Raw genomic sequence first — 25,362 nt, 5'->3', positions numbered from 1 at the left:
ATCAGCAGATGACCCTCAACCCTTGCTGACCCAAGCACTTCTCTGAGACAGTAACCTGATGAGAAACAAGCAAATGAAGCAAAGAATATACAAAGCAACAGCATGTCTTAAAATCAGGATATGATCCCATTCGTGTAACAGCAATATTGATTAATAATGTGAAACTAATACTGTGCAAAATTGTGAAAATTGGAAGTAGGTCTACAAAAAGGAGACATTTTCTGTCCATTGCTGTAAAACTCAGCTCTGGAAAGGGCATTTGAATTAAGAGTATTACACAGTTACTGTCGATAACATTCTGTTTTTGTACAAGACACTTCTCTAAGCAGCTTATATAGACTATATATTTCACAAGTCAAAAGGTCTGGAGGTCACATAGTCATGGGGTAAAAAACAACATAACTTTCCCATCAATGACATTAACCCAAACAGCATGATATGCCCTTGATGTCACTTATGATATCTATCTACCAGGGTACTGAGCATGTATAACCATACCACATTACAGAATTTGAATAAGACTGGTCAGCAATGTAATCCATGGGAAAAATGTATGGTAACACCCCACAGACTACCTCTGTTAAAGTACCCATATAGAGAAAGGGTAATATCACGCTCTACCCAGAGGACTGAGATCCCCAGTGCTGGTCCTTTCTATCTAACTAAAGAACACACACACACACCTGTCAAGAGGTGATTCCTTCGTCAAGTAAATGTGTTTTTGTAAAATGTTCAGGTGAAATTGTTCAAAGTAGTCCTTGTGCATAGAGTTGTATGGTGTTTAACTTTGCAATCATTGGTTTTTGTTTGACATACATTTTAAATAGAAAAATCTGAGTCTGTAGCTAGGTTTCCATCCAATTGGCGACAGATTATCATTTGAATATTCTAAAATATGGTGGTGGTGTTTCCACCAAACTGACTTGTTGCAGATAATCAGTGTGTGATGACAGTGCACACAAAACACTTTTTTTGCTTAAGTTTTCATGTATCGAATAAAAATGTGTTTCCATCACATTTAACTCTACCAATACTTTGGTCACAAACAGTTGCGTTAAATAGCAAATGTGCCTACTCTGGTCCTTGGCATGTGCGCTCTAGCCAATACAGTGCAGGTAGGTTAGTCTACATGATGAGATTATTATGGATAAGAGCGAGAATATTTTTATTTGTCAAAATGGCAGTCAAGTATCGATCATCATGTCACCAGAATAAGACTCTCGATATTTATTACAAAAGAGCATCAAGCTCATACCGTGCACTTTCCCCACCCTGTGAAGTTCATAACTTATTTCATCTGTAGCCTAATAAACTGTATGGTTTCCCTGAGTTGTAGTGGGAGGACCACACGTCATCGTGTGACTCCAAGTTTACTTCCATATGATGGTTATTATATCAATATTAGCGCATAAAGCCATTTCTCGCATAATTTATTTTACAGACACCAAAAGATCCCACCATGTCGAATGAACAAATTATCTGTCGGCATTTATAAAATTGTACCGAAACTTCCTGTTACCATCACAGCTGTCGTAAAAAAAAATGTATACAATATGACTTTACTAGCATAAAAACTGTGGATGGAAACGTGGTTTGTGTCACTGATACAGCGGAATTGCTCTGTCATGTTAATGACAGATTTGTGCTAAAATTTGAGTTACCAGTGTCCACGCAGAACAATCATTAGGATTGGGCCCTTAAGGACCAGGATTGGGAGGGTCCTCTGGGCAGAGCTTTGCTTGGGGATTCTATATTTACAGTACAAACCCCCACAGCCAGAGAAAGTGAGGGGCCATAAAGGCAGCCCTGCTTATATCTGCGTATTCACATATCAATACACTATTCACATATAGACAAACTCAGAGCCACCACCGGCTCGGCAGTCCGCTGTGGTGACTTAATGTCTCATGTTTGAGCGCTAACTTCTGGACTATCAAAGAATACTGGACTATTGGGTCCCGTTCAGTGGGATATAACGTTCCCTCACCGTTACCCCTGAACACAACTTCAGACAAGGCCTTTTCTTGACTATTGGAAGAACTCATTCTGTTTTACAGTACCAGTAACACCTCTAGATATGAGATAAACAAAATCCCAACAAGGAAAATTACAACCATAGTTGACATTGGTTATCACAACACAACCCACATGTCAACTACAGCGAAAAGTGAGTCCAGAAGTTAGTCAAACGATTTTCTAAGTTCTTTCCCATTGTCATCACAATCTCTTCACCCTGACACCACCTTACAATGCGCTGGTCACCAACTTCCTTTAGCAGGGCATTTCCTGCAACCTTCTGATTAACAAAGCACGGGTGCCAGTCTTTGTATAACATCTAGATATTATCTTGATTACAAATCCAGATCTGATTACTTCAGGAGCCAAGGAATATGTTTCCCCAAGGCTCTGATGGTTTGAGAGAGAGGAGTGCTCCCTGATAGGCAGATTGCGTAGAAACTAGGGTTCTGATAGGCTTACTGAGTTGATTCCCAGGCTCTGATAGGTGGACTGGGTCAGTGAGGCTGTGTTGAGAGGGATCCAGGGCCCTGACAGGCTGACTGTAGTCCTGGTCTATGATAGGCTCCTGGTGTTAGGGTGTCTAGATGTTGGGCTGGTAAGAGGGGGGAGGAGACAGGGACAGTGGACTACCCTGGGGACTGGCATCACACACAGACACACCACCTGTAGGAGAGTCTGCAGACGCCTGGGACACACTGGGGGAGGGGGAAAAAAGGAAAAATAGAAAGAGGTTAACAGAGATGCAGCTAGCACCATATGTGCAAGAGTGTGTTTATGTTTGTGTGCGTATGTTTCTAGTTCTCACCTGACTGTGTAACTAGTCCGGTGAGCAGGTTCTGTTACCCCGGCAACAAACAGCTTCTTGGGCGGGCCATCAGACTCCACTCCTCCTACATGGCAGAACAACAGGATGGAGGAGAGGACACAGACAAACACACACACACACACACACACCTGAGCAAAGTAAGCACTATTCTTGAAGCACCGTTCTTACCTTTCCTTTTCAGTGGAGTTAGGGCAGGCCATCTCACAGTAGAACTGACTGTAGGCCTGGTGGGGGACACATTTTGTGTTAAGATGGTGTGGACACAGTGTTAGTCCACAATCTTAGGATGGCAATAAATCTGCACTCAATTTAGTTTACTATATAGCGTGGAACTCAACTCACCCCCTGAACCTTCGAGTTGGACTAGGGGACGAATTGGGTGTGACACCACTGTCCTGTGAATGGAATCCCTGTGAAAGACAGCGGACCAAAATAAAGAAATAAATGTCAGATGCCTCTTTATACATCTATTTATTCATCATTCATCCATTACACCTCTCTCCAAAGCACTACTGTCACGTGCAGAACACAGAGGGAGTACTCACCCCTGATGAATGGTCATGCCAGTGACTGACAGGAGGAGGGACCAGGTTGGAAGCACTACAGCAAGAGAGAGAGAAAACATAGTTAGTAGTGTGTATGTATGTGCATTTGTACAGCGTTTTACTACTTTACCTTAGTCTCTGAAGACTCCCCCTGAGTGTCATCTCCATATTCTCAACCTGGAACAAAAATATAAACTTCCAGTCAGTGGTGATACACCACACATACTACAGCATGCTGCACACACTCTGAAACACCAATGTGAACACTCACATAAGATAACCTCACACAGAACTGTGCTAACATACAGGCTAATGCATAAGCAAACACTCAAACCAGCATCATTACTCAGAGGCAGGCATTTGCACAAATAGAGGGAAGAGGCCCAGAATATCCCTAACCTTGTCCTCACCTGCCTTTTGTGGTCTGGTCTCTCACCACCCAATGAGAAAGGGGACAGGGGGACGGCCTGTGGAAACAAGACTGGAGGTATTATTGTCGGCCTCCTGTTGACGGAGTAACTGACAGAATACTGAATGATAACAGACAGGCAGCCAGAGACAGACAGAAATACATGGAGATTGAGAGATCAGGAAACACTGAAGGCATTTCAACACCAACTTAGTCAGACAGAATACACACACACACACACACACACACACACACACACACACACACACACACACACACACACACACTCACCCGATAAGGGCAACTGGGATTCACAGAGACACTGCTTCGCCGATACCGGGCTGAACTAGTTGGACTGAACACTGTCATACCATCACTGTTACACGGAGGGAAACAAACAATACAATAAAACTCAGTCATTCCAAGGCAGACATGAAAAACATAAATGACATAGACAGTTGCATTCACTCAGAGAGAATATCAATTTCACTGACCTGACACTTGTAATCATGGGGGCGCTGTTCGATCTACGAAGAGCCCCTCCGCCGCTCCCGGTAGTTGCGCCTGCGCACTGGTCCACTTCCATTCGTTCCATTTCTTCAAATGCCCGGCCTCCAGCCTAGCAGCGCGAGCTGCTGGGCTAAGAGTGTTCACAGGCGGCGTTCGACCCTACTCTAGCTCGGTGAAAGCCCGACCTGCAGGCCTCACACACAAAGCTTTCGATCCAATTCAGAGCCGCTAAATCAGCGGGAAATGTACTTGGTGTCTTCCTTCTATCTCATTTTTGTTAAATGAAGTCAGACTTTTGGCTCCAGTTACTGCAAGCGACTATTCGTAGCTAGCAAGCTAACCTTTAATAAAACACCCAAAACCCAATGCCTATGGTTGCACAAAGGCTAAACAAACAACGCATAGAAAAACACTAAACTAGCGAGATATATCCCTTACAATAAATGTTAACGTAAATGAAGTTAGGTTATCAGGCCAGCTGGAGACGTGACTTTTTAAGATTAGCTAGCTGGGTAGCTAGCTACTCCAACTGTTGGCTAGCAGCTAACCAGTCAGTCAGAATAGAACGGCATTGTCCTCAACAACAATATAACCTTTGGCTTTGGGTCGTTGAAGTGGTGCATCCTCCGGTTAAGTTGTTAATTGCGCAATCGACCAAATCTTCCAACATTTGAACTATATCGAAATATAACTAATTGAAAGATTTTACAACATAGTCCTCCAACAAATAGAGGTAGTTCGTCATCTGTGATAACAGCGCCTCTCCTTGGCTAGATATAATATTGCATGAAGGAGATTCATTGCAACATGAGAAGACGAGTGCTGCATGAGCACATTGTCTGCCTGTCTGCTTGGGCTGCATCACTTTTTCCAAACTGATTTTGATAGACAATCAAAGAGATAAGGCTGTGGTCAGGGATAATGGTTGGTGGTAGGCCTATGCTTAGCTTAAAATGCAATATCTGATGTGTTATGGGGTGCCTAGCCCCGTTGTAATTCAAACCCTGCACTGGTTTACAATAGTACATAACAGTGACTTTGCACAGTTGTCCTTTTATAACAATCACCCTGTTGAATTAGACTATTTAAACTTCCTCCATGGTTTCCTCTTGAATTGTCCTCAACATTAGACTGTTCTGGATGCTGATACTGCTCCTATGCCTCCAGCTTTTTCACACATGCTTTCTGTTAACAGGGAGGGGAAGGGACAGCAGTCAGCAATCACATTTGTGGTCCAGACTTTGTGGGTCACTGGCTGCTGATAAGGGGCAGAGCTGCTTACTGTCCCAGCCTGTGTTATGACCACCTTTTCTACACCAGCTGTCATGGCCTGGAGAGGGGGGTGGAGTGAGGGTCATGACTGGGAAATGTATGAATGGAGGCTGTGTGTGTGTGTGGCTGTGTGTGTGTGTGTATGTTTGTGTGCCTTCCCAATAATGTGTGAGGGATTGAGAGGGAGGGAGATGTTCTGTGAATGAATACAGTGTTCAAAGATGTGTGAGGGTGTCAGATTAAGCAATGTGCAGTGTCAGAGGACATACAGTATTGTATGTAGACCAGATGAAAAGGGAGGTTCATTAACCTTCTACCCTCCTTATGGATTGGCTAATTATCACAGGACACTCCCCCTAACGTCCAGTCTTCGTTGGCTGGTGATCACACAAATAAAGTTAAACACAAACAAGAAATAGACCACACGGTCCACAATGATAACTGTGATTATACTTTAGACATTATACTTTAAGACCGTGCCTTCTGTGAGTCAAAAGGGTCTGGAGGGGATGATTTTGGGGTGGATCTGCCCTCTCTGCAAGCCCACTTCCCCCCGGTCCGCCATGTGGAGAGCCCACGCTGGCTCACGCCAGAGGAGTATGTGGGAATCATCTCGGATGCCATCAAGATGAGTAAGAACGTGTGTCTGGGCAGCTATTTCTTCCAGCTGCAGGGAGAGGGCATGGGGACCAAGACGGACGGGGCCGCGAGGATCATCGACGTGTGGCCCCTCAACCTGCTTCAGCCGAGCAGCACGTCTGCAGCCTCCGTGGACGTGTGCAGTCTCTTCCTGCTGCAGATGGCGTGTGTTCTCAACATGGCATGCTGATGGCGCCATGCCAGAATGAGAATATTCCTGTGTGTGGAGGCAGAGTCCAGCGACCAGGGTTGGGTGGTTAAAGAGGAGACCTACCGGGAGCTGTTGAGGAAGCTGAGGATCAGGGCCTCCATCAAGATAGTGCCCTGGGACTCTGTGGTGCAGCTCTACGGACAGAAACAGACACAGGACCCAGAGCTGGAGGGCCTGACGAAGCCGGCCCAGGCCCTTTCAGAGGACTTCCTGTCTGCAGTCAACAGGATGCTGATGGAGCACAGTGCTGAGGCTGCTGTCCGCTTCCTGTATTTACCACGCCCCCCTGCTCACTCCAGCCAATCACAAAAATATCTCAGTCAGCTGGAAGCTGTTATTTATGGTTTAGGCCCAACCCTCTTGATTCATGGTCTCACCCCAGTCACGTGCACTGAGCTTTGAGTGTTACTCTGTGTTTTTATGGGATCAAAATGTCATGTAATTAACTTAATCCTGAACTTGACAGAAAGGGCAGTCTAAATGCTTACAATATGAGCTACTATACATAACATACTTTTTAGTTAGAAAACAAACACACAGGCACACTACACAACGGGACCTATAAGTATAGCTGTTCCCTGGGCATGTAGTTTCACATCTTGTATTGTAACTCATTGACACATCCACTCATTTCACAAATGAACACATTCAACACCTAGTCAGTCACAGTGGTACCTACCTACCTTCTGTAATATATTTATTTGTTAACTGTAATTGAATGGAGTACTTTGTGTTGGTTGGGTAATAATATAAATACATTTATGTTGTGCCTGATATAGCTGTGTACCCAGATGTAGTTTTCATAAAAAACCTCCGCTGTGGAATTGACCGTGTGCCCTGAGAGTGACACTGATTCAGTGTGAGTGAATGTTACATGTCAGTAGGTCAAATGGTCTGTTCTGCGGCACTGGACCAAAGAAGAATCATATGATAGGTTGAATGGTGATGGCGGGGAAAGGGATTCTGAAATACAGAAAGGGCAACATATGCTAACTAGCTATGGAAACTAGAATTGTGTTCTTTTATTTGTTATTTGATGCTGGTACAATCGCTTTCCATTGACCCCTTTTCCCAGTGTATTCCTCTTCGGATTGTGACCCAGTTTGGGAGAGCTCACGAGTGTCTTTGGACCAAATGATCTCTTAGGATTTTGGGTCTCTCACCAATTTGTCGTGTTTGAAATGCTGCTTTTTCGGACTACTATGTGGTCCGTGATGGAACATGAATTCAAACTTCCTGAACCAGCTTTGAACTACTTTAGTGCCTAATGCTTGGCAATATATGCCAAATGCTAAGGATCATGCCAATCATTTGTTACTTGGAAAGAGTATTTATATTTTTATGCTGTTTTGCTATGCTTTTCTTATGTCCAGATTTTTGAAAAAGAATGTTACTGCAAGGAGTTTGGTATTTATGAACGCTATTTACTAATTTAGAGGCATGTAGTTGGCGCTATATGAAAGCTTACACATTTCACAACTTGTGGTGGGATGTTTGTGCTTAAGCAGAAATAGTTTCCTCTTTACAGTCCTATGAAGTTACTGTATATTTCTGACTCTGCTCACAATCCATGTACTGTTCTCAGGTTGTGCCACGCAGACTGTTCTCTAGAGTCTGTGGACTGATCAGTGAGTGCCAGACAGGCTGCTTATGAGTTAATCAGGACTCTGTCCAAGCAAATTACTCAATAGAAAATGTCAAAAACCAAAGTAATTACATTAAACATGCTTTTTTATAACATACTGTTTCCTCTACACATGTTACTCTGTAACAACTATTTGACAGTAATTTGTGAATGGGTTGGCAAAAGGCAATAAAATAAACAAAAGTTATTGTCTTTGTATTTATTTTTAAGAAAATCGAGATCACAAAAATGTGACGGTTGATACCAAAACTTGTACTATGTTAAAAGTCCAAATTAACCAGAACATGTACATGTTCAAGCGTTCAGTTATAATGTCGTAGTCTGTATCCCTAATATGTGTATAGCTAGAATATGTACTACAGAAGCCTGTTTGAGAGTTGCGTCTCCCACAGATCATACTCTGCTGCACTCAGGCTATATAGTTCATGATGGATTTGGGGTCAGCTTGTTTAAATCACATCAACATTATACAATCTCTTTCCTATTACCAATACCTTTCAATGGCAGTCAATGCAAAAATAGTAGCATTGATCAATTAGTTATCTACATATGAAGTAAAACATCTCATATCAATTTCCAATATGACCTCTTTAAAGCACCACACACGTTTCAGTAGCAACCTCCTTTGCACTCCTTAGTCCTCTTTGCTTGCAGAACGTTCTGTCATTTCATCCATTTTTTTCTCCATGCTCTGTGCAAATTTCTCTGTCTGCTTCACACAGTAGGATGAAAGGCGCAGCCAATCAGGGAAGAACATGGACAGAACAATGTGCTGTGGGATAGCAAAGAGAGACCGAGATATTTACAATCACATAAAATAGTCAAATAGTATATTCTGCATGGCTCATTTTTGGCTAAGGTAACCAAAACGTTATAGAGTAGTTTGTTTTGAATATTTGAGTGGATAAGAGGAGTTCCTACTTGAAGAGCGTGAGAGACACAGCCGCTGGTGTAGCTAGAGTAACCCACTGTGTTCAGAGCTTCACGGGCAAAAGCACTGGCACTCTTCAACAACAGGTTGGGGGGCAAGTTGTGGGTCATGTTAGTGGACACCATAAAGGGAGCTACACACTAAAGAAGAGGAAATGAAGAAAGCACAAGAGATGGGAAGAAACACAAAGATGCAAGGAAGGATACTGAAACAGGAGTGCATGTGATACAAAATTCTTAAAGTATTTTACCTGAACTGTTATTCCCTGTGACTTGTACTCTGAATTCAGGGATCTGGAAAAATATGTCACAAAAATCTGCCAAGAAAAGAATGGATAACATTTATCCTCTGTAGCTGTTATAGAGCATGTCACTTACAACACCAGGATAGTGGGTTTGATTCCCGGACCATCCGTATGTAAAATGTATGCATGGTTGACTGTAAGTCGCTTTGGATAAAAGCATCTGCTGAATGGCATATACAGTTGAAGTCGGAAGTTTACATACACCTTAGCCAAATACATTTAAACTCAGTTATTCACAATTCCTGACATTTAATCCTAGTACAAATTCCCTCTCTTAGGTCAGTTAGGATCACCAGTTTATTTTAAGAATGTGAAATGTCAGAATGATAGTAGAGAGATTGGTTTATTTCAGCTTTTATTTCTTTCATCACATTCCCAGTGGGTCAGAAGTTTACATACTGTAAGGGAGTGCGTAACTGGCGGCAGGGAAGTCAGGCGCAGGAGAGCAAAACTGGGTAATCAGCAGAGCAGTTTTAATCATAAAAACCACTGGTAACCAGAACAACAAACAAATGGGTACAAAACCCGTCGCGCACCAGAGACAACGTCCACATGCACTTAGAAATAAACAATTCCGCACAAAGACATGGGGGGAACAGAAGGTTAAATACACAACATGTAATGAGGGAAATTGAGACCAGGTGTGTGAGAAGACAAGACAAAACAAATGGAAAATGAAAAGTGGATCGATGATGGCTAGAAGACCTGCGACGCCGAGCGCCGAGCGCCGCCCGAACAAGGAGAGGAACCGACTTCGGTGGAAGTCATGACACATACACTCAATTCATTTTTGGTAGCATTGCCTTTAAATTGTTTAACTTGGGTCAAACGTTTCAGGTAGCCTTCCACAAGCTTCCCACAATACGTTGGGTGAATTTTGGCCCATTCTTCCTGACAGAGCTGGTGTAACTGAATCAGGTTTGTAGGGATCCTTGCTCGCACACACTTTTTCAGTTCTGCCCACAAATGTTCTATAGGATGAGGTCAGGGCTTTGTGATGGCCACTCCAATACCTTGACTTTGTTGTCCTTAAGCCATTTTGCCACAACTTTGGAAGTATGCTTGGGGTCATTGTCCATTTGGAAGACCCATTTGCGACCAAGCTTCAACTTCCTGACTGATGTCTTGAGATGTTGCTTCAATATATCCACATTATTTTCCTCCTCATGATGCCATCTATTTTGTGAAGTGCACCAGTCCCTCCAGCAGCAAAGCACCTCCACAACATGATGCTGCCACCCCCGTGCTTCACGGTTGGGATGGTGTTCTTCGGCTTGCAAGCCTCCCCCTTTTTCCTCCAAACATAACAATGGTCATTATGGCTAAACAGTTCTATTTTTGTTTCATCAGACCAGAGGACATTTCTCCAAAAGCTACGATCTTTGTCCCCATGTGCAGTTGCAAACCGTAGTCTGGCTTTTTTATGGTGGTTTTGGAGCAGTGGCTTCTTCCTTGATGAGCGGCCTTTCAGGTTATGTCGATATAGGACTCGTTTTACTGTGGATAAAGATAATTTTGTACCCGTTTCCTCCAGCATCTTCACAAGGTCCTTTGCTGTTGTTCTGGGATTGATTTGCACTTTTTGCACCAAAGTACGTTTATCTCGAGGAGACAGAACGCGTCTCCTTCCTGAGCGGTATGACGGCTGCGTGGTCCCATGGTGTTTATACTTGCGTACTATTGTTTGTACAGATGAGCGTGGTACCTTCAGGTGTTTGGACATTGCTCCCAAGGATGAACCAGACTTGTGGAGGTCTACCATTTTTTTCTGACGTCTTGGCTGATTTCTTTTGATTTTCCCATGATGTCAAGCAAAGAGGTACCGAGTTTGAAGGTAGGCCTTGAAATACATCCACAGGTACACCTCCAATTGACTCAAATGATGTCAATTAGCCTACCAGAAGCTTCTAAAGACATGACATCGTTTTCTGGAATTTTCCAAGCTGTTTAAAGGCACAGTCAACTTAGTGTATGTAAACTTCTGACCCACTGGATTTGTGATACAGTGAATTATAAGTGAAATAATTAATAAATAATGTAATGAAACAGCAGGGAGCAGGTCTCAAACCCCTCGACCTTCTAGCCCGAGGTCCGGCACGCTATCGACTGTGCCGCCAAAGCATGCTCGTGCGGCAGAGTCGATTTCCGCGCTTATAAACTCAGGGTCGTTACACTAACAATTAATAATTAATAACTAACAAGAAATTTGTGGAGTGGTTGAAAAACGAGTTTTAATGACTCCAACCTAAGTGTATGTAAACTTCTAACATCAACTGTATATACACTGTACAAAAATATAATCGTAACATGTAAAGTGTTGGTCCCATGGTTCATGAGCTGAAATAAAAGATCACAGACATTTTCCATACGCACAAAATGCTTATTTCTCTCAAATTTTGTGCACAAATTAGTTTACATCCCTGTTAGTGAGCATTTCTCATTTGCCAAGACAATCCATCCACCTGACAGGAGTGGCATATCAAGAAGCTAATTAAACAGCATGATCATTACACTGGTGCACCTTGTGCCTGGGCCAATAAAAGGCCACTCTAAAATGTGCAGTTTTGTCACACAACACAATGCCACAGATGTCTCAAGTTTTGAGGCAGTGTGTAATTGGCATGCTGACTGCAGAAATGTCCACCAGAGCTGTTGCCAGAGAATTGAATGTTAATTTCTGTGAGAGAAATTACGTATTCACCTGATTTGTTTGATTTTAATAGTTAACAATATATACTTAACAATAGTAAGACATTTCTGTCCTACTAATGCTGTGTTTTTATGGTCTCCACTCTAGCTTCCTGCAGCTAGTCTGGTTGTCGAGGACATGGGTTTTTACTAGAGATAGCTTGAGCTGACAATTGATTGAAGTCTTGGTGATGAAAACTAAACAGCCACATTCCATTCTATGATTAGTGGTGCATGTGAGACATATGTCTCTGGGCTGACAGCCTGCATTCCATAGATAAGATGTGGTGTGTGTGACTCGAGATAGAGATAACCTGGAGGAGTAGAACAAACATCAGGTGCAGATAACCAGATGAACCCAAGATAGCTTATGATGCCCCTAATCTGCATGGGAGGTGTGGAACCAGCATTCTTAGTGTCAGCTATATAAGAAACAGCATTTTTTGTAAAGGTTAGACTCTCGGTCCAACGCTCAAGGGTGTTGGGTCGACCAGCAGGAGCGGTTCTGGGGGGGGGGGGGGGGCAATGCCCCTGTGACAACAATTTTGGACCCCCTTGTGGCCTCCCTAAATGTGGAGTATGAAATAATTTTTACATAACAAAGTTTTGCTATCGTTCTTTTTTTACATCCATTATTATACAGTGGCAACGCGGAACACTAATGATTATGAACATGGTCTTTTGCCTGCTAATGCCTGCAATGCAGTGAAAAAAACAATATGACAACAATAACGTCTAATGTAACTGGCCCCTCTAACAGTACAACTGGCCCCAGCTTGGCCCCCCAGTTGAAATGGTCTAGAACCGCCACTGTCGACCAGCCTCATTATTGCAATAATTAATCGATATTGAATAAAGATGATTGTTTGAAAAAATGACAAAGTCTCTCTCACTTGATTAGAATATTCCACAACATTTCTCTACCATAAGCTGCCTCAAAAGTCGTTCTAGAGAATTTGGCAGTATGTCCAACCGGCCTCACAACCGCAGACCACGTGTAACCACACCAGTCTAGGACCTCCACATCCGGTTTCTTCACTTGCGTGATCATCGGAGGGGGTTTTAAGGAATATTTCTGTCTGTAATAAAGTATTTTTGTGGGGAAAAACTCATTCTGACTGGCTCGGCCTGGCTTCCCAGTGGGTAGGCCAATGCCCTCCCAGGCCCACCGATGGCTGCACCCCTGCCAAGTCATGTGAAATCCATAGATTAAGGCCTAATTAATTTATTTCAATTTACTGATATCCTTATATGAACTGTAACTCAGTAAAAGTGTTGCATGTTGTGTTTATATTTTTGTTCAGCGTATGTACATGAGGTTGAGCGTGTACGTGTGTAATACATTGTGTATGCTTGAGTGAGAGAAAGTTAAGTGAAAGGGAGAGGCACCTTGGTGGCGGAGTAGAGAGACAGCATGGGTTGTGGTTGAGCACCTGCCTCAGAAGACATGTTGATGATCAGACCGTTCCCTCTGGGAAAGACAGGACAGGTAAATAAAGGGACAATTTCATAGATAGAAATCATTAAGATTCAGGTTTCATTAATATCACCATGATGCATATGTACCTTGCAACCATGCGTGGGAGAACCAGTCTGGTCATCTGAGGAATGATAACACCATCAGTACCATCACCAACATCTCCATAATCACCAGAATCCTCTTTCACCCCCATCACCATCACCATCCTCATAATGATCATCATGTTCAACAACACCAACGTTAATCTCCTAAACGTTACCATTACATTTTTCACAGAATGACCAAATATTACATTTACATTTTAGTCATTTAGCAGACGCTCTTATCCAGAGCAACTTACAGTAGTGAATACATACATTTCATTTCATGCATTTTTGTTTTTGTACTGCCCCCCCGTGGGAATCAAACCCACAACCCTGGCATTGCTCACACCATGCAGGCATTGCAAACACAATGCTCTACCAACTGAGCCACAGGGAAGGCCGTGACTTTGTATGAGCCATACACTAGTTTAGAAACATAAACTAAGACATGGTCCATGCATAGAACTTCACAGAGGGAGTCTATATAAGTCCTGACAGATCATCTCACCTGGGTGACAGAGAGGATGTTACAGTTGATCACCTGGGTGGTTCTCTGTGTTAGGGAGGAATGAAAACACAAATTAACTCAACTATTAACTGAAGCTTTAAATTCAACCATAGTACATTATTACCTTATTACCCAAAACATGATACAGTTGAAGTCGGAAGTTTACATACACCTTAGCCAAAAACATTTAAACTCAGTTTTTCACAATTCCTGACATTTAATCCTAGTAAGAATTCACTGTTTTAGGTCAGTTAGGATCACCACTTTATTTTAAGAATGTGAAATGCCAGAATATTATTTCAGCTTTTATTTCTTTCATCACATTCCCAGTGGGTCAGAAATGTACATACACTCAATTAGTATTTGGGAGCATTGCCTTTAAATTGTTTAACTTGGGTCAAATGTTTCAGGTAGCCTTCCACAAGCTTCCCACAATAAATTGGGTGAATTTTAGCCCATTCTTCCTGACAGCGCTGGTGTAACTGAGTCGGGTTTGTAGGCATCCTTGCTCGCACACACTTTTCAGTTCTGCCCACAAATTGTCTATAGGATTGAGGTCAGGGCTTTGTGATGGCTACTCCAATGCCTTGATTTTGTTGTCCTTAAGCCATTTTGCCACAACTTTGGAAGTATGCTTGGGGTCATTGTCCATTTGGAAGACCCATTTGCGACCAAGCTTCAACTTCCTGACTGATGTCTTGAGATGTTGCTTCAATATATCCACATAATTTTCCTCCTCATGATGCCATCTATTTTGTGAAGTGCACCAGTCCCTCCTGCAGCAAAGCACCCCCACAACATGATGCTGCCACCCCCGTGCTTCACGGTTGGGATGGTGTTCTTCGGCTGGCAAGCCTCCCCATTTTTCCTCCAAACATAACAATGGTCATTATGGCCAAACAGTTCTACTTTTGTTTCATCTGACAAGAGGAAACTTTTTTTATGGCGGTTTTGGAGCAGTGGCTTCTTCCTTGCTGAGCGGCCTTTCAGGTTATGTCGATATAGGACTCGTTTTATTGTGGATATAGATACTTTTGTACCGGTTTCCTCCAGCATCTTCACAAGGTCCTTTGCTGTTGTTCTGGGATTGATTTGCACTTTTCGCACCAAAGTATGTTAATCTCTAGGAGACAGAACGCGTCTCCTTCCTGAGCGGTATTGTCACGACTTCCGCCGAAGTTGGTGCCTCTCCTTGTTCTGGCGGCGTTCGGCAGTCGACGTCACCGGCTTTCTAGCCGCCACCAATGTATGTTTCATTGTCCATTTGTTTTGTCTTGATTGTACACACCTGGTTTCAATTACATTATTATTTATTCCCTATTTAACCCTCTGGTTCCCACATGGTTTTGTGCGTGTTTGTTCATTGTTAAGTGTTCACTATTTCTGTGAGCTGGAGTATTTAACCTGCGTGGAATTATTTTGTGGTTTATTTGAGTAAAGTACGTTTTTTTACTCAGTTCTGTGTCCTGCGCCTGACTCCGTCCTACCCGCTGCACACTGACACTTGACAGGTATGACGGCTGCGTGGTCGCATGGTGTTTATATTTCCGTACTATTCTTTGTACAGATGAACGTGGTACCTTCAGGCGTTTGGAAATTGCTCCCAAGGATGAATCACACTTGTGGAGGTCTACAATTTTTTTCTGAGGTCTTGGCTGATTTCTTTTGATTTTCCCATGATGTCAAGCAAAGAGTCACTGAGTTTGAAGGTAGGCCTTGAAATACATCCACAGGTAGACTTCCAATTGACTCAAATGATGTCAATTAGCCTATCAGAAGCTTCTAAAGCTATTACATCGTTTTCTGGAATTTTCCAAGCTGTTTAAAAGCACAGTCAACTTAGTGTATGTAAACGTCTGACTCACTGGAATTGTGATACAGTGAATTATAAGTGAAATAATCTGTCTGTAAACAATTGTTGGAACATTTACTTGTTTACATTTACATTTACGTCATTTAGCAGACACTCTTATCCAGAGTGACTTACAGTAGTGAATGCATACATTTCATACAATTTCATACATTTTTTTTTTTTTTCTGTGCTGGCCCCCCGTGGGAATCGAACCCACAACCCTGGTGTTGCAAACACCATGCTCTACCAACTGAGCTACAGGGTAGATATCTACAAAGTAGATATCCTAACTGACTTGCCAAAACTATAGTTTGTTAACAAGACATTTGTGGAGTGGTTGAAAAACTAGTTTAATTGACTCCAACATAAGTGTATGTAAACTTCCGAATTCAACTGTATACATAGACCATTTATGTGAGTGGAGGTGTGTGTGAATCCTACCTGCTCAGGGTTGGGAATGTCCAGGAAATGTACCAACTTGTCAGAATAGTTCATGCCTACATTGTTAACTGTAAATGAGGAGTGTCAGAATATATTTCTATGTAATTGATTATTACCTTTCACAACTAACATCTATTGAAAGAGAGAAGCTACAGTGCCTTGAGAAAGTATTCACACCCCTTGACTTTTCCCACATTTTGTTGTGTTACAGCCTGAATTTAAAATGGATTAAATTGAGATGTGTTGTCACTGGCCTACACATAATACCCCATAATGTCAAAGTGGAATCATGTTTTTAGAAATGTTTACAAATTCATTCAAAATGGAAATCTGAACTGTCTCAAGTCAATAAGTATTCAACCTCTTTGTTATGGCAAGCCTAAATAAGTTCAGGAGTAAATATGTGCTTAACAAGTCATAATAAGTTGCACGGACTCACTCTGTGTGAAATAGTAGTGTTTAACATGATTTTTGAAATACTACCTCATCTCTGTACCCCACAAATACAATTATCTGTCACGACTTCCTGCCGAAGTTGGTTCCTCTCCTTGTTCGGGCGGCGGTCGTCGTCACCGGTCTTCTAGCCATCGCCGATCCACCTTTAATTTTCCATTTGTTTTGTCTTGTCTTCCCGCACACCTGGTTTACATTCCCTCATTACTTGACGTGCATATAACCCTCTGTTCCCCCCATGTCTATGTGTGGAATTGTTTGTCGTAAAGTGTATGTGCACTTCAGACTGGTTTGCCACAGGTTAGTTTCAACCTGTATTTTGTTGTTCTGGGTGCAGTTTGTGTTGCATTATTAAACTGCTCCGGTTGTTACCCAGTTCTGCTCTCCTGCGCCTGACTTCCCTGCAGCCAGTTACGCACCTCTTACATTATCTCTAAGGTCCCTCAGTTGAGTAGTGAATTTCAAACAGATTCAACCACAAAGACCAGGGAGGTTTTCATAATGACTCGCAAACAAGGGCACCTATTGGTAGATGGTTGAAAATTTAAAAAAAGCAGACATTGAATATCCCTTAGAGGATGGTGAAGTTATTAATTACACTTTGGATGGTGCATCAATACACCCGGTCACTACAAAGATACAGGCGTTCTTCCTAACTCCGTTGCTGGAGACAAAGGAAACAGCTCAGAGATTTCACTATGAGGCCAATGGTGACTTTAAAACAAGTTAGAGTATAAGGAGCTGTGATAGGAGAACTGAGGATGGATCAACAACGTTGTGCTTTTTCCACAATAATAACCTAAATGAGAGTGAAAAGAAGGAAGCCTGTACAGAATAAAAATATTACAAAGCATGCATCCTGTTTGCAATAAGGCAATAAAGTAAAATTGCAAAACATGTTGCAAAGAAATTAACTTTTTGTCCTGAATACAAAGTGTTGTATGGGGTAAATCCAACATAACACATCACTCAGTAGCACTATTCATATTTTCAAGCATCATGGTGGCTGCATCATGTTATGGGTATGCTTATCATTGGCAAAGACTAGTGATTTTTTTTAGGAAACAAATAAAAATGAATAGAGCTAAGCACAGGCAAAATCCTAGAGGAAAACCTGGTTCAGTCTGCTTTCCAACAGACACTGTGTCACGGCTGTCGAATGGAGTAGCGGACCAAAGTGCAGCGTGTGTGTAGTTCCACATTTTATTTACTCTGTGAAACTCATGCAATACATCAAAATAACTGAATAGACAAAAACAACAAACCGTGACGCAGAGGAGAACAAACACTACTCAAAAATAATCACCCACAAAACCCAGGAAGAAAAACCCCTACTTAAATATGATCTACAATTAGAGACAGCGAGGACCAGCTGCCTCCAATAGGAGATCATCCCAAACAAGTCAACATAGAAATACAAAAACTAGAACCTAAGAACATAGAAATAGAAAACACAAATCACGCCCTGACCTACTCTACCATAGAAAATAACATCTTACTATGGTCAGGACGTGACAGTACCCCCCCCCCCCCAAAAAAGGTGCAGACACGAATGCAACTTAAACAACACACAAAAAAACAAAAGGGAGGGTAGGGACGGTGACAATTGTCTATGGCGGCTCTGGTGCAGTACACAGAACCTTACTATCCAGCGGATCCTCCAGCAGAGGAGGCGGCTCCGGTTCGGGGCGTAACCCCCGCTCCGCCCGCAGATCCCTCTGCTTCTGTACCACCGGACCGTGGATCGTCGTTTGAGGCTCCGGGCTGCCGCCGGAGGCTCCGGGCTGCCTCAGGAGGCTCCGGGCCGCCTCAGGAGGTTCCAGGGTGCGGGCCGCCTCAGGAGGTTCCAGGCTGCGGGCCGTCGCTGGAGGCTCCGGACCAGGGAGTGTTGCTGGAGGCTCCGGACCGGGGACCGTCGCTGGAGGCTCCGGACCGGGGACCGTCTCAGGAGGTTCCGGACCGGGGACCGTCTCAGGAGGTTCCGGACCGGGGACCGTCTCAGGAGGTTCCGGACCGGGGACCGTCTCAGGAGGTTCTGGACCGGGGACCGTCGCTGCAGGCTCCGTGCCATGGATCGTCGCTGCAGGCTCCTTGCCATGAATCATCACTGGAGGCTTTGTGCCATGGATCATCACTGGAGGCTCCGGGGCATGGATCATCTCTACAGGCTCCGGGCCATGGATCATCTCTACAGGCTTCTTGCCATGGATCATCCCTACAGGCTTCTTGCCATGGATTATCCCTACAGACTCTGGGCCATGGATTATCTCTGGAGGCTCCGTGCCATGGATCATCCCTACAGGCTCCGGGCCATGGATCATCACTGGAGGCTTCGTGCCATGGATCATCACTGGAGGCTTCTTTCGTGGAGCTGGAATAGGTCTCACCGGACTAGAGAACGTCGCTGAGAGTTCTGGACTAGGGAACATCGCTGGAGGCCGGGTGCGCGGAGCAGGCACAGGGTATACTGGGCCGTGGAGGCGCACTGGAGGTCTGGAGCTTATGGCTGGCACAACCCGTCCTGGCTGGATATCCTCCGTAGCCCGGCAAGGGCGGAGCGCTGGCACAGGACGAACTGGGCTGTGCAGGCGCACTGGCGACACAGTGCGCAGAACTGGCGCAGGATATACTGGACCGTGGAGGTGCACTGGAGGTCTGGAGCGTATGGCTGGCACAACCCGCCTTTGCTGGATGCTCAACCCAGCTCGGCAACTGCAGGGTGCGGGCACAGATCGCACCGGCCTGTGAGTGCGTACTGGCGACACAGTGCGCATCACCGCATAACACGGTGCTTGCCTCGTCACTCGCTCCCCACGGTAAGCACGGGGAGTTGGCTCAGGTCTCCACCCTGACTTCGCCAATCTCCCCGTGTGCCCAACCCCCAAAACATTTTTGGGGGGATGCCTCTTGGGCTTCCTTTGTTGTCGTGCTTGTTCCTCATAGTATCGTCGTTCCGCTTTCGCTGCCTCTATCTCCTCTTGCGGACGGCGATACTCCCCAGGCCTTGTCCAGGGTCCTGCCCCATCCAGGATTTCCTCCCAGGTCCAGTCCTCCTGACCACGCTGCTTGGTCCTTTGGTGGTGGGTGATTCTGTCACGGCTATCGTAGAGAGGGGACCAAAGTGCAGCATGTGTGTAGTTCCACATTTTATTTACACTGTGAAACTCATGCAATACATCAAAATAACTGAATAGACAAAAACAACAAACCGTGACGCAGAGAACAAACACTACTCAAAAATAATCACCCACAAAACCCAGAAAGAAAAACCCCTACTTAAATATGATCTCCAATTAGAGACAACGAGGACCAGCTGCCTCCAATTGGAGATCATCCCAAACAAGCCAACATAGAAATACAAAAACTAGAACCTAAGAACATAGAAATAGAAAACATAGAAAAACACAACACACCCCCTATCACGCGCCAGACCTACTCTACCATAGAAAATAACATCTTACTATGGTCAGGACGTGACACACTGGGAGACAAATTCACCAAAAACACAAGGACAAATATACACTGGAGTTGTTTACCAAGACGACATTGAATATTCCTGAGTGGCCTAGTTACGGTTTTGACTTAAAACAGCTTGAAAATCTATGGCAGGACTTGAAAATGGCTGTCTAGCAATAATCAACAATCAACTTAACAGAGCTTGAAGAATTTAAAAAATAATAATGTGCAAATATTTTACAATCCAGGTGTGCAAAGCTCTTAGAGACTTTACCCAGAAAAACGAACTGTTATAATCGCTGCCAATGGTGATTCTAACATGTATTGACTCAGGGGTGTGAATACTTATGTAAATGAGATATTTCTGTATTTTATTTTCAATACATTTGCAAACATTTCTAAAAATATGTTTTCACTTTGTCATAATGGGGTATTGTGTTTTTTCAAATCAATTTTGGATTCAGGCTGAAACAACAAAAGGTGGGGATATAAATACTTTCTGAAGGCACTGTATGTTGACGGTAATAAGAGCACATTCTACATTTAATTGCAGACTAGCTTTAGTCCCTTTCTCATTTCCTGATTGTCATCCCCTTTATGACTCCTTGTTATCTTCCTCCTATATATCATTGTCATAGGTTCCCTACCAAGGATGCCTATGTCCAGGTCCCGTAGTGCCTCAGCTATAGCAGGGTAGATGTCATGGCCCTCTGTGAAGTCTGTCTGGATGATCTGGGTCTGGCGTCCATGTTGGCTCTCTGGAACAAACATATTGATGTACAATTTCATTTAAAGGGACAATTACATTTGCATATTGATCTTTTGTACCTCAACTCTTCATTTAGTTCTGTTTTTCCATCTCATCCCTTCACTCACCAATCTCCTTGGCAACAATGTGGAGTTTATCTTTTGACCGGCTGACCAGTACAATGTCCAGACCTCTTCTGGCCAACTGTAGTGTCCAGGAAGAAAGGCAACTGTTACGTGAGTAAACACTCATTTTACAAAGCACTTGAATTAGATGCTTATGCATGCTTCAATCTTGTCTGTACACAGGCGAGAATCAGTAGACTCACCTCATTTGCATAAGCTTTGCCAATCCCTGAGGTAGCCCCTGTGACAACTGTAGAAAGGAGATCATGGTCAGAATTAGTTAGTCCGCAGACTTCCATAATTACATATTACTACTATTGTTGTGTCTCCTCATCCTCTGCAGTGAGAGGTCTCAGAGAGGTCAGGTCGGACACTGGATGTGACTGCAGGATGAAGGAACATTTAAGGATCTCTCTCTTTTCCTTTCTTTCACAATGCTGGCAGGAATGCTGCTATCCTGGTCTGCTCGGTGGAAGCATACTATCGTTTGTCATCAGATACTTGTAAAATTGTTTTGTAGTGGCCATTGTCAAGCACTGGCAACAACTTTTCTCCAACTGCTGCCAAAAGCGTAAAAAGATGTGCTACAATAACAAACAGGAAAGTTACGTTTCCAAATGAGACTGAAGTGGATCAGTGCCCACACAAATCCTGTTCCACCTAACAGCAGAAATCATCTTGGGTACAGGGCAAAATAGTGAGCTGTAAAGTGGAATGTGACCTGCCTCTCTCAGTCTTCCATTGAGCAGGACTAGGGTAAGGTGCAAACATGATACACTCAGGGTGGGTTGCACCAACATGGTTTAAATGAATCTAGGTTTTGTTTTTTGTATAATTTATTATTGTCATTACTTAACGTTATTGACCCATTTATTTGTCCGCTAGCCACCTGATCATTGCACGTCAAAGTTCAAATTTCTCCGCTTATGGAAAAAAAACTATTGTCGGAGCTGATGGAGGAATTTATTAACATAGTGGAGGATATAAAGACAGACAACACGACTGTCAAAAAGAAGGAAGACGCCTGGGCCATTTTATGCGACAAATGTAATGATCGACACGGATTACAGAGAAGAGGGACACAAATTGGCTGAAAGCGTGCTGGAAAACAATTAAAGGCGAAAGCCAAAAAGGATTCGGCAGAGGAGAGGCGGGGGCTATTTCAGTCCGGAGGGGGGCATCGGTCGAATGGAATTGAAGCTCTCTCCCAGAAGATATGCGAGATGATTCCTCAGCAGTTTGCCCCTCTCCATAACCCCTATGATGACGACGAACAACTTGACCTACCAATATTTAGTAAGCATAAATAACTGTTAAATATCAATGCCTATAATGCACGTTAAAACTAACGTTAATGCTACTTCACTACAATGTTAACGTTATCAGTCCCGTCACAGCATGTTGCATAACATCATCATTCGTACCAAGGCTGGGCACATCATAAACCCCAATTCAATTGTTGTACAAAATGGGCACGTAAATAGCCTACTAATAATAAGTTAATTATCAGAAATCTCAACAGGTCTCTAATTATTCTCTGAGGAACTTGTTTTGGTCTCTCCAAAGTAGATATGCTGTCATTTGATCAGTTAAACCACCTCCAGTGGAAGTTTAGAATTAATCTCACATCTCAGTTTATATATAGATTTTTAATTAATTGAGCAACAGACTTACAATTAATCTAGGTTTAAAGTGGAAATTAAACTTAGATTAGAGGAAGGATGTAATTTAACTAGGATTAATTTAAAACTAGGTTTAACATTTGGTGCAACAATATTAATAGATACTCCTTGATTTAACCCAGTTTAATAGTTAATCCATGTTGGTGCAACCCACCCTCAGTCTACTGTAGTTTTATTAATTTTTTATCTTGTAGAGAACGTCTAAAGAATCATGTAACATAGCCATCACTATGACTAAAAAGAGAATGCATTTATTTTCATAAATAAACAAATATCAGTCTACTGTAAAAATAGCTTCCTTTACATAGCATGTAGCCTGCCTTACCTGCCCATTGTCCATATGCCTTTAAATCAGTTTGCCAAACTTTTGACAGCACATACACTCTGAATCCACACCAGCAAATCCAGGACAATTTTAGCATGTAATACAGCACTGTGAAGCCACCTATCGCAAGCATCGAGTCTGATACAGTATCCATGTCTGGGCAAATTTCACTCACACTTCAGCAGACAGTTCTTCAAAAAGATGAGCTATGGCTGGTTTTATAGTAGAAATGAACATGCTTACTTAGACATACTACGTGCAACGCTCCGCCCAAAAATCTTGATCTAATCGGCGCATTGGTCAGGAATATTTCCTGGTGCGTCATCTCAGCAAATCAGACAAAAGCAGTATGACGCTTTCCCGCACCGTATTCAGCGTCCCCACAAGAGCAATACCAAAGAGGAAAATGCGAAGCGAGAGGTTTTACTCTGGCCCAAAAATGACCAATAAGTTTCTATGGGCTTATTTTGGACCTGATCTTGTCGCCTGCCTTCCCGCCTTTGGGACAACGACTCCCATTGTTAGGGCGGATACATGGTCATATTTTCATTATATATAGAGCTCTTATAGCTTCCTGTCCAATGTTCCCGCCTCCTTCTACGCCACTTGAACCGTATAGAGAGTAATGATAATGGCGTTTTGTAAAGCCAATGGGAAAATCAGTGGTGGAAAAATTACGCAATTACCATACTTGAGGTAAAGTAAAGATACTTTAATAGAAAATGAGTCAAGTAAGAATGAAGGTCACCCAGTAAAATATTACTTGAGTCTAAAAGTCTAAAAACACCTGGTTTTAAATATACTTAAGTATCAAAAGTAAATGTAACTACAAAAATATACTTAAGTGTCAAAAGTAAAAGTATAAATAATTTCAAATTCCTTATTTTAAGTAAACCAAAAGGCACGATTTTCTTGTTTTTTTACTTTATAGATAGCCAGGGGCACACTCCAACAATCAGACAAAAATGTATGTTATAAATTGAAATACATCTATTGCAGGATAAATCAATGTTAAAGTTTACATAGCTGGCCATATATGGATGTTAAAATGTACTTTATGGGTTGGTTATGTGGCTTCTGCTAACCCATCACTTTCTACTACATACTACACGATTAAATTATATCTTTACATTAAAAACCAAAGTCTATCAGAATTACAGTCATTCCAATAAATGTTATACCCTTTGATCTTTAAGAATAGGACTTGGAAATATGGAAGTATAGATTAGCCAAATTGTTTTACCTGAGCATGACCCCAAAACTAAGGATTTATTAGCCAGCCCTACTCTGTTGTTTATGATTTTGTTGTCATGGAGGACTGATTGGGCTCATTGAGTTGAAAAATAAATGCTGCGAGTGTGCAAAGCTTTCATCAAGGCAAAGGGTGGCTACTTTGAAGAATCTAAAATATATTTTGATTTGTTTAACACTTTTTTGGTTACTACATGATTCCGTATGTGTTATTTCATAGTTTTGATGTCTTCACTATTATTCTACAGTGTAGAAAATAGTAAAAATAAAGAAAAACCCTTGAATGAGTAGGTGTTCTAAAACTTTTGACCGGTAGTGTGACCGGTAAAAATAGATGTAGCAACTACAGAGTTCCAATTTAAGTCTATTAAAAGTGTGCAAGTTTGAGAATGTGTCCACTAGGCCTATGGAATTTTTTTATCAGCATGAATTACATTGAGCAATAAAAATCCCGCTTTTATTCCATAGCCTTGGATCCGCACTATGCAGCTGTTGCAAGAGCGCATTTTTCACTGGCTGTCCACTGGTTTCAAAAACAATGATTATTGGCAGCTTAAACTTCTTGAATTCAACCATTATTGGGTTCAAATACACATTTAGATTTGTGATGAGCCATCCACAACAACCACAATCCGTAAGGCGCAAATAGCTAAATGAGAGAGCAGCAGTGTGATTCACATCAATGTGCTAATGTTATGTAGATATCAATAATAAGTGATATCCGTATCGCTGTAGACTACACTACTACTGTCATCCTTACCTCCAAGCGTTTATTCAAATTGTATAATCTTTGGATGCCGACAGTAGTCGCACCATTGGAAGACATAGCTTGGACTGTAGCCTACAAAAGCCTATTCCTGCTCTTTTCCCGCGATCCATCAAACACATTTGGTGTTTCATCATAGTGGTCTCTGATCTGTGGTCAGACTCGCTCAGGTGGAACAAACTTAAATGTGCGG

The 25,362-nt window shown here is 42.7% G+C and overlaps 2 protein-coding genes across 3 annotated transcripts; both read right to left on the bottom strand.

Moving 5' to 3' along the window:
* Positions 1-2,024: 2,024 nt before the first annotated feature.
* Positions 2,025-5,068, bottom strand: LOC115154396 (protein FAM122A). Its single transcript, XM_029700576.1, has 9 exons — positions 4,294-5,068; positions 4,091-4,175; positions 3,801-3,857; positions 3,521-3,567; positions 3,391-3,445; positions 3,188-3,255; positions 3,014-3,069; positions 2,825-2,909; positions 2,025-2,714 (listed from the first exon to the last, which is right to left on the bottom strand). The coding sequence occupies exons 1-9, from the start codon at positions 4,392-4,394 to the stop codon at positions 2,600-2,602; spliced, it is 669 nt and encodes a 222-aa protein (XP_029556436.1). The 5' UTR covers positions 4,395-5,068; the 3' UTR covers positions 2,025-2,599.
* A 3,192-nt stretch (positions 5,069-8,260) lies between these two features.
* Positions 8,261-23,734, bottom strand: LOC115154395 (very-long-chain 3-oxoacyl-CoA reductase-B). 2 transcript variants are annotated; one of them, XM_029700574.1, is made up of 11 exons: positions 23,396-23,734; positions 21,349-21,395; positions 21,149-21,224; positions 20,920-21,030; positions 16,364-16,431; positions 14,071-14,115; positions 13,566-13,600; positions 13,389-13,470; positions 9,258-9,323; positions 8,998-9,147; positions 8,261-8,848 (listed from the first exon to the last, which is right to left on the bottom strand). In XM_029700574.1, the coding sequence occupies exons 1-11, from the start codon at positions 23,475-23,477 to the stop codon at positions 8,711-8,713; spliced, it is 900 nt and encodes a 299-aa protein (XP_029556434.1). In that variant the 5' UTR covers positions 23,478-23,734; the 3' UTR covers positions 8,261-8,710. The 2 variants fall into 2 exon arrangements, with proteins under 2 accessions (XP_029556434.1, XP_029556433.1); XM_029700573.1 differs by lacking the exon at positions 23,396-23,734 and adding an exon at positions 23,153-23,378.
* Positions 23,735-25,362: the final 1,628 nt, after the last annotated feature.

This window comes from Salmo trutta, chromosome 19, assembly GCF_901001165.1.
Source record: "Salmo trutta chromosome 19, fSalTru1.1, whole genome shotgun sequence".
Classification (NCBI taxonomy): domain Eukaryota; kingdom Metazoa; phylum Chordata; class Actinopteri; order Salmoniformes; family Salmonidae; genus Salmo; species Salmo trutta.
This window is presented reverse-complemented; position numbering and strand designations above follow the sequence as displayed.